The sequence below is a fragment of the Schistocerca serialis genome, chromosome 5 (assembly GCF_023864345.2).
Source record: "Schistocerca serialis cubense isolate TAMUIC-IGC-003099 chromosome 5, iqSchSeri2.2, whole genome shotgun sequence".
Classification (NCBI taxonomy): Eukaryota; Metazoa; Arthropoda; class Insecta; order Orthoptera; family Acrididae; genus Schistocerca; species Schistocerca serialis.
This window is the reverse complement of record NC_064642.1, coordinates 70864604-70881473: the sequence shown is the minus strand read 5'-3', so window position 1 is coordinate 70881473 and position 16870 is coordinate 70864604. Positions and strand designations below refer to the sequence as shown.

At 41.1% G+C, this 16870-nt stretch overlaps 1 protein-coding gene across 1 annotated transcript in view; it reads left to right on the top strand.

The window, feature by feature from the left end:
• LOC126480717 (uncharacterized) overlaps positions 1 to 16870 on the top strand; it is a 154808-nt gene that overhangs the window by 66783 nt on the left and 71155 nt on the right. Inside the window, exons 8-9 of the mRNA XM_050103972.1 lie at positions 7475 to 7651; positions 7727 to 7860. Of these exons, the coding sequence (XP_049959929.1) occupies positions 7475 to 7651; positions 7727 to 7860 (311 nt within the window). The remainder of the gene's footprint in view (positions 1 to 7474; positions 7652 to 7726; positions 7861 to 16870) is intronic.

Genomic DNA, 16870 nt, shown 5'->3' with positions numbered 1-16870 from the left:
GTACATCGAAGGAGCACTCCGTTTGTCTGTTTTTCTCGTTTTGAAATATTAAATTTTAGACGCTTGTGGGCACACACTGGTCCGGTTTTGTGCACCTACAAACACTCTGCTGCAATCTACCCAGTGAAAAAGGTGGGGTGGTGTTCAGTTAAACAATGGTTTCACCTGGCAAGGTTCAGCATTCCAAAGAGCGCCAGTATACAAATTAGATATTTTCAGAAACAAGGATAAGATGCAGGATACATGGATGAAAGGAAGTGGGCAAACGAAAAGAAAGCCAAAGAAATGAAGGAATTAACGAGATAATGTGGGAGTGGTTCATAAGTGCACAGGCAAGAAACTTACCTTTGGATCCACATTGCAGAGTGAAGCTCTGAAAGTTGCTAAAGAGCTTGAAAATACTGAGTTTAAAGCATTCACAGGATGGCTGGACAGTTTCAATGCTAGGCACAACACTGTGCGGAATGAAGTGTGTGTGGAAGTTACAGATGTGGGAGGAAGTGTAACAAAAGAATGGAAGGCAATATTGTACTGTAATCTAATTGCAAATTATGAACTGAAAGAAATGTTCAGTGTCGATGAAGCAGGACTGTTTTATTGTGCATTTCTTCTGAAATCTCTAGCAAGAGGTGAAAAGTCGTCTAGTAAAAAAACAGCCAAGGAAAGACTCACTATGCTGCTGTGTGGAAACATGTTAGGTGAAATAGAGAAGCCACTGGTGATAAGAAAGGTTACAAAACTGCTTTGTTTCAAAAATGTAGATGTCAGTAAGCTTTCAGTTACGTGATGAAACAGTAAAAAGAAGTGGGTGGTTACTGGTCTTTGGAAGAATGGCTGGGCTCTTCAAGTGCCAAAATGAAGAAAGGAAATCGCAAAGTTCTCCTTTTCCGAGACAATAAAACCTGCCACCTGAAAGTCAAATTTTCGAACATGAAACTGCCTTGCTTCCCACCAGGTTGAACTAGCCTCACACAATCCATGGACCATGCACATTTCATAATAGGTAATCACTGATGCAGTCTCTTATTCTTAATATTGGAGAAGCTGAAAGTGCATTTGTTCTGGCATGGTTGGTTTCTGTCCTGGAGGCAGTAAATGGGATTAGTTTGCCAGTAAGGGAAATAAAGCCTGACACCGTTACAAAGTGCTTCAACAAAGTGGCATTTGGAAGTCAAAAACAACACACTCCTCCAACTATCAAACCTCAAGAAAATGCAGCAGCAGTTGCTGAATTAATTGAAATGTAAAGCATTTCATGTGTGGATAATTATGTTTGAAGTGATTGCTGTCTGTCAGCTCACTCTACTTTTACTTCAATAACAGATTTAATAGAAATCCGCAACACAGATGATGATCAGGAAGAAACAGAAGAAGAAGAAGAAGAAGAAGAAGAGAGCCCTAGAAAAATTGTCTGAAGAAGCTGTTGCACACAGTTTTATGAAATTCACAGCATACACAAATTCTCCCAAACTGTTTCAACTATCATTTAATACAAAAGTCTAGAAAAAACAGTTCTTAATGGGAAATTGAAACAAGTTTCCTCACTTTATATGTGGCAAAAAAAAGTGAACTGTAAAGTAAATAAACATGGAAATAATATATATGTACTTACAACAGTAAACAAATTTAAACATAGAGTAATGATACAGAAATACCATATTATTTATTAATTAGTATAATAGCCTAGTGTTTTATTGTACAACATCCAGTAAATGAATAACTACTGTCCAGGAGTGAAGGAACATAAATACTACATAATTACAAATGTAAATCTTTGTGCATGATAACTGACAAGTTTTATATAGCCTAGTGAGTTTTGATGCAGATACTAGCACGATTTTGAAAATTATTTTAGTCCTATGTGCTTCCGTTCTGGGTAAGTTTTACTGTGTCAATCTCTTACTACTCAGAATTTTTGTGAATGTGAATTTGATTATCTGTAATAACATTTAAGTGTTTGTATATAAAAACAAAGATGAGGTGACTTACCGAACGAAAGCGCTGGCAGGTCGATAGACACACAAACAAACACAAACATACACACAAAATTCAAGCTTTCGCAACAAACTGTTGCCTCATCAGGAAAGAGGGAAGGAGAGGGGAAGACGAAAGGAAGTGGGTTTTAAGGGAGAGGGTAAGGAGTCATTCCAATCCCGGGAGCGGAAAGACTTACCTTAGGGGGAAAAAAGGACAGGTATACACTCGCACTCACGCACATATCCATCCACACATACAGACACAAGCTTAAAGTGCTAATAATGAGAGTTTGCCACGCACACTGGCCACGCATCCTTAGTGGTAGGACTATAAAACACTGGTGAAACCTGCCGGCGGTCGTACTGTCATTGTACAAGGTTGCTGGGCGAAGAAGCTATGTTGAGTGCAGTCGTACCCACGTGGTCGCGAAACTGGGCCGCCGATCGGGTGGTTTGTTCTGGCGAACTGGGGGCATATAAATGTCTGTTACTGATTTGTGAGGAAGGTGAGGCTGGCGTAGCTTGGTAATAGTTGACTGCGTGTGCATTTTGCACAAATGGCGGCGTTACACATGCACTACTGTAACAGACGTCGTGGCACGTAGAGGATCAAAGCATGTGTGCGAATTTCGGTCCCTTTGAACTTCATACGGGTGATCGATTGTCGCACTATTTAGTAGATCATCCACTTCACTTTTCACTTGTGGTTGTGTGTAATCCGGTGAATCGAAACCTGAGTCCATTATTTGATATAACTGCGTAACACTCGGTCGTTGTGGAGTTGCTGAAGTAGACGTTATCCTCGTCTAAGATCGGAGATCATTGTCCGTTAGCTGCGATATAACTGACGGCGGAGGGTTGTGTTGTCCTGGTTGTAAGAGCTGGGCCTCCAAATCTTTGTAAAGAATGTTCGGTGATGTAGCCATGGCGTCGTACGTGAAACCTGTTGATTCTATACAACCCGCGTGTTAGGCTTGGAACTTTTTGTCCGGGGTCATCAATATGGGATTCTGGATATGGGTATTAATATACGTAATAAACAGTTCCCAAGTTTTCTATACACGCATATATTTTACCATAAAGACTGATACACATGAACACATGAAAGGCAGACTGAATTAAACACGGCGGCGTGTCAGGGAAGTTAATGTTCCAATGTGTGCTTGATGTGACCTATCGATGCCACACCTTCATAGTCTTGGATGTCATTGAATTTAGCTTGTTAAAATTCAGGAGTAAGTAAGAAACACATACTTTTTTCTTTTCTCAAAAAAAATTCATGCCCCGAGATACAGACCTTCAAAGTGCAAACACCATTTTGAAGATGTTAGTATGCTGTTTCACTGTAACAGTTGTAGATATTTTGTTAGTTTTTTTATTTGAAAGATAATTGCTTTATGATTACAATAGTATCCTCCGGACAGATCTGTCAAAGTTCTTCTACTGTTGCTTTTTGAATATTTTTGTAATTTACAGAAAATTTTTTTTCAAAAATGCCAATCCAGAAAAGTTAGATATTTTTTCTGTTGATTAGTTCCATGTAGTACTATATTCTCTGTAAAGGAGAGCACCCACTTATAAGTCAGGCAGGTTTTATTTTTTAAAAAATAATTTTTTAACTTTTGAGGGTAATGTGTGTTTTCCCTGAAGTTGTTTTTACCAATTTCTTCATTAGAATGCTTATTTCTATTGTCTTTGCTGTGTTACTTCTTTTCACTGTCTTTGTTTAGTTATTTCTTTTCACTTTCATTGTTGCAGATATTTCTTACTTTGTTGTAGATTCTTGTCAGTTTCTTTGTTGGGTTTGTTCATTGCAGGTTTCTGTATTGTATTTTGCTAATTTGTTTAGTAAAGAGGCTTCTAAGAAATCTGACACCATCCAGTGAGTTCTGCGTCTTTGTGAGGAGTTTGCCAGTGGGCAAAGTTGCAATGTGTTTTGTGGAAAGGACTGTTCGAAATGTCTTCTGATTGGGGCCACAGGAGAGTGAAGTGTGCTGACTATTTGCATATCCATAAAAGAGTGATATAAAAGACAAATAAAAACGCTAATTTTGTTCAAGGTGGTGATCAGTTTCTCATTTGAAGACACTCTTTCAAAATGGTGTTTCCAGTGACTCCTTTTTGTGTCCTAAATGTTTTACAGAATAACAATGATAGTATCTGAACAAGGTGAAGTCTCCCATGGTGTAGATGATGCAGATTTTGCATCAGTAGAGGAAGAATTAAATACCCTGAATCAGTCAACTACAGAGGTAGGTGTTGGTCCTGTTAAGAAACTGTGGTCAGTGAAGTAAAGTCATAAGATCTGTGCATCAAGAAAGCACAGGGAAATTACTAAAGTTATGGATGAATACACTACAGCAAAACTGGCTACATTCTTCAAAGTAGAAATTCCATCTTCAGAAGAAAATGAAAACAAGCACTCGTGCACCTCTTGGCAGGAATTTTTCACAAATATCAATTAAGCTGTTGAATATTGTGCATCCTACAGTGAAAAGGTGCAAGTTTTAACTATTATTCCAGACACATTTTGAAAAAGAATTTTGAACCATGTTCCATCAGTATCAGAGTACATGGTAGACAAATCAGGAAATGTGAGGTCTGTAAGAGGAGTCTTTGGAAGATCAGATCTTTATTATGGTCATCCTGTAGAAGCAACTAAAGTTAAAATAGTGCAGTCATTTTATGTGGAAGATAAATGGGACTGTTATCGCCATACTGCCAACAAAAAAAGACACTACAACTGTAACAGTTGAATGTCATAAAGTTGTGAAAGTGAAGAGGTACATGACTTGCAGTGTTAAAGAAACTTTTGCAATTTGTAAGAGCAACTATACAACTTTACTTATTGGAAGACTAAAATTTTATGCACTAGTTCCACACCCACCTAGAGATGTCTGTGTGTGTACTACACGAATTTTTAACTTTGTGTGGTAACTTGGAAAAAGAAGCACGTGACATGTGACACTTTGGTTGGTTGTCTGAAGCTGTTAGTAGTCTGTGACGCAAAGCGAGATACTTGTTTGTTTCAAGAATCTGGTGACTGCCCTGGAAAGGAAGGACTGTCTTTAGGCACTTGGCTCGGAAGACATAGCAGATAACCCTGCAGAAATTATATACGTGGCACGGGAGGAAGATGAACTAATTAAGAAAACTGTTGCCTTTGACAGTTTCATTGATGAACTTGGTAAATGGTCAGTTAAAGCAGTAACACACAAACATCTGAAGAAATTGCAACACCACCACATCGCAGAAGTGAAAGGGTGTGTACAAGCTGAAGAACTAAGTTCAGTGCTTCACTGTGATTTTGCTGAGAACTCGTCTGTAATTCCTCCACGAGAAGCACAAGGGTTTCAATTTTTACAAGAATGACATTTTTTCGAAACAAGATCACAAGTGTTGTAGTAATAAGTGATGACACAGGACGTGACTCAGTACATGCTTTTCTAGCAATGTGCAAAATTCTTCCTCTGCAAACAGGTGCAGAGAAGATCATCATTATTTCTGATGGTGCTCCTAGTCAGTTTAAAAATCGTTACCAGCTGTTTGAATTGGGGAAGTTGCTTGTGCCAACTGACTGCGTATACAGTGCTACTGGTCACGGCAAGGGGCCTTGTGATTGTGTAGGCAGCCTGCTGAAGCACCATGCTACACAACTCAATTTTCCAGAACAAATGCAGCTGTGATTCAGAATGCTGAGGATTTTACGAGAGCCGTGAAATCTTACACATCCACAGCCCTCGCTCTATTGTCCAAAGAGGAATTCCATGAGCAGAAAAAAAGAATGGTCCAAACAAACTATTCCTGTGAAAGGAATTCAGAAGACACATTTTTGGACTCAGTGATGGGTGAACACACATTGCACGCACTTTAAAGAGCAAGAAAGAAGAAATTTTGTTTGTTCGGCCAATACCTCAGAAGCAACAGGATGATATTCAGATTTACAACCTGAGAGGGGGATGTTTGTGGCGTGTGTATATGACTGTGAATGGTGGATTGCAGAGATTATAGGCACCAGTTAAGAGTTAAACGAAATTGTAGTGAACTTTATGTAAGTCTTTGGATCTTTCAGATACATTTTGAAACCATTTAAAATGCTTGAAAAATGAGTCTCTTACTCATCTTTCAAAACTAAAATTACGTTAAATAAGGCTAGTTTTTTTAATTTTTATGAGCCTGTTGTGTTCATACAACAGGTTTTATGTATGGTAAAAATTTCAATTGTTTATAAAACCTGTTCAACCTAAAAGTGAAAGCTCTCCTTTTCAGGGAATGTGGAACTATTTGGTACTAATCAACAGATGAAAATATAAATTTTATGTATTGGCATTTTTGAAAAAAATTCCATAAATTATAAAAAAAAACTTCAGAATGTTGTAGTGAAATTAATTTGATAGGTCAGTCCAAATGGATGATTTCTTTGTAATCATGAAGAAATTATATTTCAAATAAAAACCAGCGCAATATCTAGGGATACAGCGTTGGTATGTGCAGTGTCATCTTTGGAGGGCTGTGTCTCGGAGGAGAAATTTTGTGGAGAAAACAAAAAAATACATGTTCCTTACTTAGTCCTTCATTTTAACATATGCTAAATTCAGTAACATTGGAGACTATCAAGGTAAGATTTTTTCCTAGTCTGTATGAATTGTTATGGACTATGCCAAAAGTAGAAGTTGCCAAAATAATACTTAATTTGTTTGTAAGTTGGATATTCAGACATGTACTGAAATTAGTTTGTTGTCTATTTAAACTGCTTTGTGTGGCAGTTTTAAATCATGTGTTTAAACTTTAATGAATTGCACTTCACTATGCTGCTGCTTTTTTGGGATGATAAACTACTGGTCAAAATGAACATCTACCTTAAAGCCTTTATTTCATATTGCAATGTGGAAAATTCAGAGGTTTAAAAAAAGTTGTAAGTTACATTACTTCTGTTTCTGAAGTTACAGATCTAGAGAGGCATGTTTCTGCACGATTTTTAATCTGAGGTTTCAATTTCTACTGTTTGCTGATGAGGCTAAATACAAATACGAAAATACACAAGATACAATCGCTAATATGTGCTGAAATGTTGCTTACGGCTGGTCCAGTATACTATTCTGTACTCTGAACTGGTGGTGTGTGCCACATGAGTTCAGAAGTAACATTAAGCTCTGTGAACTGTTAACTTCATTCACAAGTTATGGCTGTTGCAACTTTTTTAATTTTCCTGGTTTAATATTAAAGTTTCAATATTTATTGCGTGATTACTGTAATTATTGCATTTTTTTTAGTTTGCCGCAACTTCAAACTAGGAACAGTATTAAAATTACTGAGTAGTTTTAATTTTACCACCCTTTCTCTTTTGTTGGAAAGCAAGCTTGGCTAGAGTAGATACCTCATTACTTCGTGTTCACATTTTAGTTAATTGCTGTGTTAGAAATCAGTCTCCCTCCCCGATGTATTGGTAAGTGATTTTTCATTATTTTGTGAAATCAAATGGTGCTTTTTTTCTTCAGGTTTTTTGACAATTGTAAGAAGATAGGTGAAGGCTTATATGGAGAAGTGTTTTTCTGTCAGTATAATTGTACCTCTGACAGGGTGCTTAAGATTATCCCCATTGAAGGTCATATCTTGGTGAATGGGGAGAAACAAAAAAAGTATGAAGAAGTCCTTTCAGAATTAGTTATTGCTATGTAAGTAAACAATTGTCATGGTATTATGATACATGAGTGTCCTCCTATTCTTAAAATGTTTTCTTATTCATATAGGGAATTGAGTAATTTACGTCATGATGCACAGTTCAAAACTAGCTGCTTTGTTGAGGTTGCTCGTTGTGTGTGTGTTCAAGGAAAATATCCACAGAGGCTTATTGATCTCTGGAATCAATATCATGAGGAAAAAGGTGAGAATATATTCCATTAAATACTTTTATAACATTTTGTTTGTATCTTGGTCTTCTCGGCAAATGTTCTTATCACAAAATGTTCAGTTTTTCTATGATTTCACTGTATCTGTAAGGTTCAGTGTGTTAGGAATCCAATGTAATCATTACATTTCAACTGTTGTGCTGGTTAAGTGTTTGGAATTAAAATTCACACAGGGTTTACATGTGAAAATTGATGATCAAAAGAAAATTGGACTTAAATATTTTGAGCCTGCTAGTTGTGTGTGCAGTGAGTGTATGTAAAAGTTACTTAGGCCATAGAATTAGTAAAAGAAACTTCTTTCCTCTCAAAACATTTGGGGTCAGTTCAGTTTTAAGTTAACTTGTACTGTTGCCGTCATGTTATATGGAAGAGATAAGTTTCAGGTAAGTTGAAGCAGTCAAAGAAATTAATGAAAGAGAAACTGTTGATGTGAAATGAACTTTGGTCCTGCTGAAATCTGCAATAGGTTGAATGGTCTTACGTGGAAAGTTGATGACCTAAAATACTTACGGATATTGCTCAAGAAGCATTATGAATGGTATGAAGTTTGAGAGTACTAGTGATAACACTCCAAAAATTTGTCTGAGAATAGAATGATGTTTTCCAGTAGAATACTTACTATGTAGCTCAATGCATATTATGCTGTCATGCGCGAGAGAATGGCCTGCAGCTCTCAGATGATACTGCGGCACAGTATGCCGAGCAAGCAGAACTGCTCAAGGAGCAGCTGCGACAGAACTGCGCTATGCAGTAGCAGGGGACGCCAACCAAGAGTGAGCTGCTGCCGTTCAGCACCAGCCTGATGAAGCTGTGCAAAGTCACTGATGATACGGTACAGCAGAGGGCGTAAGTCAATGCACTGCGTCTGCCACACCGGACTCAATTATTGTGATGACCATGGCACTGACACGGTATCTTCTTGCACGATACCCACCATTAACAAACCTACCCTTGCATGAACTGTCGCAGTCAGCAAGACATCTACTGCATTTTGTAATGATTTTGTGATTGCAGTTATGTAGTGATGTTACTGTGTTCATTGGCGTGAGAGATGCCTGTATGTATGTGTATATTTTAAATATTTTTAGGTGACTGTGAGAGAATTATACGTTCAACATACTCTGATTAGTCAAGATTACAAACTGTTGCAGTGATATGTCTCAGCCTAAACATACGGCACTAGTAATCTGCTGCTCGTCACAGTCTTATTGAATAAAAATCTAGGCATTAAGGTTGCCAAGCAGTGTGAAGTGGAATGAGTCAGTCAGGTTGGTAGTAGGGAAGGCGAATGCTAGACTTCATTTTATGGGGTGATTTTGGGGAAGTGTAGGTCATCTATAAAGGAGACAGCGTATAGGATGGTAGGGAAACCCATTCTTGAGTACTGCTAGAGTGCTGGAGATCCTCACCATGTTGGATGAAAGGAAGACATTGAAGCAATTTGGAGGTGTGCTGTTGGATTTGTTACTGGTAGGTTCAATTGGTGTCAAAGTATTACAGAAATGCTTTGTGAACTGAAATGGGAATCTCTGGAAGGAAGATGATGGTCGTTTTGTGAGTCACTATTGCATATATTTACATACCCAGCTTTTGAGGCCGACCGGAGATGACTGCTACCGTCGATGGACATTTCATGTAAGGATCATGAAGATAAGGGGGGAGAAATTAGGGCTCATATGGTGGTTTGTAGACAGTTGTTCTTTTCCTTGCTTTGTTGGCAAGTAGACCAGGCAAAGAAATGACAAGTAGTGGTAAATGGTGCCCTCTGCCCTGTACCCAAGGGTGCACATACTTCGGGGTGGGGCCTTTTCATTGCAAGAACATCTTACAGGAACAATTTTAATGCCCTGCACTTCGACAGTAACGTTTGGCTGGGGATTGGAGTAAACAGGTATAGGGTGTAGCAGATGGTTGTTCTACTTCCTTAGATTGGTTATGAGACAGTGATATGGTGGTGGTAGTTTTATCACACTCCACGTGAAGTCAAGGAGCTAGTGTTGTTCTGCATCGTAACATAAGCTCCACCGTCGTCATCACCACCACCACCACCACCACAACACACCAGCCCACACTGATTTTGAATTCTATGGTGCCTTTCTCTAGCTTTCATGTAATTTCTCAAATAATTGGTAAGTCTTCATTGGATTTCTCTTGCACATACTGAACAAGGAGCTGCTCAGATTTGTGAAACGTTCCTGCTTCGGTCCCCTGAAAGCTTGATGTGTATTATTGCCTGCCTTTAATTTAGTCTTTGTTCCATGACACCAAATTTTCTTCCTGTTGCACAGTTGTTTGTGATTTCTACTTCATGGATTACCGTTAACATTAGTGTCGTATTGTCTGTGGTAACCTGTTGTGAAATGTGAACTCGTAGATCCATGTTCCTCGACCAGTCAAGGCTGTATTTGCATGCAATATCAGTTGCTACAATTTACAGTTCTTATAGAGCTGGCAGTATAAGCAAACTGAGAGAGACTACATTGTTCCCTTGGCTCCCTACAGTTGAACCCACAGAACTGCCATCACGAAGGATTAACATTTGCCAATGTTGAAAATAAAAAGTGCTGTTAAGTAGCAGGAGTGTTTGTGTTATTGAAACCAGGTTTGCCACAAGTTCTGGAAATCGGGGAATATCAGAGAATTTCAAATGTGTCAGGGAAATTTGAAGGGAAAAAAACTGGAAAAATCTCATTGGTCTCACTTCATCAACAAGTGTCTGTAACACGTGAATAGCTTGCCACACAATTCGACTTACACCACAGGCAAAAAACGCAGACCATTTCTGGGGGTATCTCTAACAGATAGGGCCTGCTGATCTGAAGCCCATCATTTCCCATTAATTTGTAAGCCCTGCCCATCGAAGCAGCCTGGGTCTGTTTGTGTGTGGCATAATGTGACAAATTTTCATGGTTTATCCAAGGACCCAGGACTGTGGTGCTTCTTGGCAGTCCAGAGGCGATGGAATTGCGACATTGTACAGTGCTGTGTTTAAGACATTTTATTTATTCTAGTACATTTTAGCACTTTATAATAATTTATATATTAGGAAGTATGGAAGAAAATAAAAAGAAATTTGTGGCAGTCGCTGGCAATTTGTACGCTTTGTGCTCGTACATTTCTCGAAAGAAAAATTACGCAATACCTGTAAAATAATACACACAGTGACTAATAACTGACAATGAACATAGTAGAACCATTGTTTTATTAGTGGTCACCCTTAGTGTTGGCTTACACAACTCTTCCCTCCCTTATACATGCTTTTGAAGAGGCCTACTTTTTTCTGAGGTTATTTCTGAAATCAGTGAAGGTATTTTAAATCTGTCTTGCACTTCCAAGGAAATGCATATTTTTGTCAGAAATGTTTCATTTTATTGAAATAAAATAACAGTGGTCTTAATGGAACACACTAACCATTGGCCTTGCTTTCTCAATTTAAAAACAGTTCATTACAAAATATGTTGTTAGTACTTCGCTCACAAGGGGGAGAAATCTATCATGGGGCCCCAGCCTTCGCAGCATCTTTTCCTTTACGTGCTGCGTCTGTCATCTTGCTGTTCTTTTTCCCCTCCCTTGGGGGACGTGACTGGGGTGTTTCTGGGAATGTTCTGAGCTGTCCATAGCTGACGTAAGAACAGTCTCACCACTGTTTTTCATTCCATTTTCGTTTCCTCATTCACCTTCTCCTATCCTTCCTCCACATCAGTGTTGGAGGCTCCTCTTTTTCTTCTTCCTTCCTGCGCACTGAAGGCAGCCTCATGCATCTGACGCATAACAGGTGACTGGGTAACATGTAATTCCCAGTCCCGGGTCGACAGTAGAGTTCACGCATACCCCATGGTACAGGCCAGGCCCAGAAAGGGGTGATTGCCTGAGCTGCTACCTTCCCAAATTGCCAATTGATCCCTCTGTCAGGTGCAAGGGAGGTGTGACCTGAGGTGTGAACAGTTACCTGAGGCGGGTACACCCCCTTGTGAAGGGAGACCCCAGTTTGAGGGAGCATGCCATCAGAGACGTTGGCAATCATGGGGATTTTGTCACAGTGAGCCAGTCGTCTTCAGAATTAGTGTCTACTCAATATAAACGATTCAAAGACCCTCCTAGCGGCACCATGGTTCCTCATGGTTTCATGTACTGAAGACGGTCAGTCCTTCACAATGGTAAATCCATTCATTATTCAGAAAGGTGTTTATGTGTTGATGCAGCAGCTGGACCTGTGAAATCCTGCTCTTGTTTACAGAATGACACTTCGCTTTTGGAGACTACTTCTGGTTCTCAAGCACAACTGCTTGCTGCTTCACTTCTCCACAACTATACTGTTCATGTGGAGGCCCATCAAACACGGAATTCTTCCTGTGGTGTTGTTTGCGCTAGGCTGCTCGATGGTCTGCACGAGGCCAAAATCCATACATACCTTTCTGATCAGGATGTCCATTGGGTGATGAAATGCCAACACACACTGTTTTCCTCTCCTTTGATAGTGGTGCTTCCTTCCAAGATCAAAGCAGGCTGTGAGGTTCTCAGTCCAACCGAACCTGATGCGCTGCTATCAGTATCATCATCATTTCAACCACACTCGAATGTCTTGTCGACACCGGGCCAAACGTGTAACCTGTGGTATGGATGCACACGGGGCGACTATGTTGCTCCCTGTCGAGATTGTCCTGTGTACCTTGATGAGTGGGCGGTCCAGGAGATCCGGGTAGAGGAAAAAGTTCCTTACCCCATTGCTCATAAGGTGTTGGCTAGTTGCAAACCTTGTGTTCTACTGTCTGACACAGTACTGTTCTTGCTACATCTTGCTCCATGAAGGACATAGCCACACAGACATGCAACCTCTACCTCAGCTCTGAGGTTGTGAAATCTCCCAGTGTCATCGTAGCTTCAGTCCCCTTGTCCAGCTGTGCAACAAGCTTGCAAACTTTCACCTCACAGGAAGTCACCAGCTACACAACTGACAGGCTGGAAAGGACGGAAGGAATGTTCCCGTGATGACTTCCTGTGACCCTCCAGCCAACCAACACCCAAGAAGTCCTCTGCTAAGCGGAAAGGCTCGAAGAAGTCAAACAAAGGCAAACAGTCTTCTCCTTTGCCGACTCGAAGATCCTCTTCGACAGTTTTGCCATGTGATACCTTCGCCTGGTTGGCCTCCATGTTGCCAGTGTGCACTGCCAACCTTTTTGGAGTTTTGGACTCCACAGACCAGCAGCAGAAGAAAGCCTATGCTTCTGTTGACCGGTACCCTGCAGCAGCGAGTCTTCACAGGCTGGCACTCGGCAGCTGCCGATGTTACACCACTTCGTCATGACACTCTTCCAACGGAACATTCATGGTCCTTGATCCAGCAAAGAGGATTTACGGCTGCTTTTAGAACTGCAGTGTCCACTTGTACTCTGCCTTCAGGAAACAAAATTGCGTCTTAATGACCGCTTTGAGCTTTCACATTTCCTCTTGGTCTATTTTGACCTTCCGCCAGAGGTGAACATTCCATTTCATGGGGGAGTGTTGCTGCTCGTATGGGATGACATTCATAGTCACCCATTTCCCTGACTCGTCTTCTCGAGCTGTTGCAGGTTGCCTTTTCTTTCCCCCACTTGACCTTTTCCCTTTGTACCATTTACATCCCTCCGTCATTCAGTGTCACCAGGGTCCAGCTTATTGGGCAGCTACCTCATCCATTTTTGCTGCCCACCATTCTATTTGGGGTTCTCCCAGAACCTGTCAGAGAGGTGCCCTTCTTGATCAACTTAACCTTTTCTGCGTTAACACAGGAGCACCCGCATTCCTTTGTCTCCTTGCACACCTATTCCCATTTGGACCTATCCTTCTGCACTGCCCATCTCGCCCATCGTCTTGAATAGTCCACTGTGTCACCTACTAGAGTGACCGTTTCCAGTTTGCTATCCATTTGTTGACTTCTACCCCACCTCCATGTACACACAAATTGCAGCTTACTAAGGCTGACATGAGGCTTTGTTGCTCCCTGGCGACCTTTGACGAACAAGGTTTCCCCAGTTCTGATGACCAGGTAGAGTATCTTACAAACATTATCCATACCGCTGCAGAATGTTCTATTCCCCACACTTCCTCTTTACCATACCATGTCCTGGTTCGTTGGTGGACTGAGGCGTGCTGTAACATAGTTCACATTTGGGGACATGCTCTCCACATTTTTAACCATCATCCTATGATGGCAAACTGCATTTATTATAAACAGGCACTTGCACAGTCTCGTCACGTTCTTCAGGTTAGCAAAAAAGCTAGCTGAATTTCATTCATTAGTTCTTTTAACAGTTCCACTCCCTCTTCTGTTGCATGGGCCAACCACTGACGGCTCTCTGGGACCAAGATCCATTCCCCCAGTGTTCGGTCTGACAGTAGCAGATATCATGGACCCTATTGCTGTCTCCAACACCTCGGGGCACCATTTTGCGGAAATTTCGAGCTCCTCCCACTATCACCCTGCCTTCCTCCTCCACTCATTTCCAATGGAGGGTCGGGTGATACTCGTCTCTTCTCAGAATCATGAATGGTACAATGCCACCTTTATAATGTGGGAGTTAGATTATGCTCTCACTTCATCCAGATCTTCCGCACCAGGGCCAGACGCTGTTAACCTTCAGATGTTGCAGTTCCTTTCTCTTGCGGGCAAGCACGTTCTGCTTAATACGTTCAACCGCATCTTGGCAGAGAGCAAGTTTCCCAGGTGCTGGCATGAAGCCAGTCATGCCCATATCCAAACCTGGTAAGGAGAAACACCTTCCTTCTAGCTACTGCTCCGTCTCTCTCACCAGTTGTTTTTGCGAGGTGATGGAATGTATGATTGATGCTCGGCTGGTATGGTGGCTAGAGTCTCACAATTTACTAACCACTGCACAGTGTGGTTTTTGATCTCGCTGTGCTACAGTTGACCATCTTGTCACTTTGTCCACCCGCGTCACGAATAGTTCTTGCGGAAATCCCAGACTGGCCGTGTTTTTAGATTTGAAGAAAGCCTTTGACACCTGCTGGAACACTGGTATCCTCCGCCTCCGTAATCTCTACATGTGGAACTTCTCTGGCCGCCTGCCCCATCTCCTTCAGGAATTTTTAAAAGACCAAGCTTTCAAGGTGGGCGTGGGTTCTGCCTTGTCATACACCTTTATCCAGGAAAACTGTGTGCCTCAGGGTTCTGTCCTGAGTGTCGTCTTCTTTGCTATCGCCATTAACCCTATAATGGCCTGTCTCCTGCCAGGTGTCTTCGGCTCCCTTTTTGTTGACAATTTTGCCCACTATTGCAGTTCTTTATAGACCTGTCTCATTGAGTGGCATCTTCAGTAATGTCTCGATTGTCTTTACTCGTGGAACATCGACAATGGCTTTCGTGTTTTATGGCAGAGCTCTGTGCCCTATATCAGGCCACAGAGTACATCTTGCAAAACGGGCTTTACAGTTGTCATCTGCTCAGACTCTCTCAGCACCATTCAAAGCCTCTGTGCACTGAACACCATCCATCTCTTAGTGCAATGGGTACAGGAAAGCTTGCACTTGCTCATTCTTGATGGAGCCACTGTGATGTTTATGTGGGTTCCTGGTCATGTCGGTCTGACAGGAAAGGAAGCTGTTCATGCTGCTGCCAAATCTGCAGTCCTCGTACCTCAGCCCACTAGTTCTTACATTCCCTTCGATGATTTCCGGGTTGCCATCTGTCAGATGGTGGTGCGCCATTAGTATCGCCAGTGCTCCTCCCTCCATGGGAATAAGGTCTGGGTTATTAAGCCCATGCTGGCTATTGCCAAGATGAGAGAAGATAATTTCAGTAGTCCCAAACCCATTTCGAAGGAGGAGGGAAAATTCAAAGATGAAGGGACTAAGCCATTTAGCGTTTGCCCTAGGTGGCAGCTCAGAGAGAGAGAGAGAGAGAGAGAGAGAGAGAGAGAGAGAGAGAGAGAGAGAGAGAGAGAGTGTGTTAGTTTTGTCACGACTGAAAGAGCCTTCATTCTCACCGGTCAAATGATGTGGCAATATGGTTTGATTGGCAAGGTGGCTGCGCTGACAGTGATTGACCCATTCCAGTGTGAACTGGTTGTTTGTTGACACATCAACTAAAAGGCAAAGTCTGAGACAGATGGAATCTTCGAAACTAGTGTTCAAAGCCTGGGGCACCTTATACATCTCCTTCTATCTCCCTGTATGAATTCACCGCAGGTGAACTCTACAATCTCAGTGGGGCTGTAAATATAGACATGTAAAAATATTTGAACCTCATCTAATAATTCAAATCTTAGAATATGAGTGTACAGGGTGGTGATTCTTCCGGAAGATCTGCAATTCTTAGGAACTTAAATTTTACTTGAAAACTAAGATGAAATATTAAAGTAATTCTTTTGTTTTTAAACTAATGTTTAATTCAGTTTCATTGAGCTTTATATATTTCAAGGCGTGTCAATTATTTGATTATTAGTCTATACAAATTGAGGTTGAAAAACTCCAGCTAACTACAGCCTAGAGGAAAGAAAAGTCGTTGTTGATGTACTGAACCCCCCACTCACCACTAATTTCTCAGGAGCTTTTTTGGACATCTTCTTCCCCACACTATGAGTTTTCGGGTATTTTTAATTTATTTTACTTTGTTTTATTTTTTCAAGTATGAGTACCCACCCTGGTGTAATTGTTACATCACCATGAAGGGACTACACGTGTTGGCACAGAACTGTGATGGTGACGGCGTTACAGACACGGCTGAAGCTCGTTTCAGAGACAGCTTTGAAGAGTTATAGCAACTGGAATACTCTTACGAGGATTAGGATGGAACATAAACATTATCAACACGTGTTTACAGGTTGGGTTCTTTAAATTTATTTCCCAGTTTTTCTTTGATTTCCTCATTGTGGACACCCTCCTGCCATTGTTCCCATCTACTAGTACCTGCAATCATCCTAGCTACTTTCATATCCGTAACCTCAACCTTGTTGATAAGGTAACCTGAATCCACCCAGCTTTCGCTCC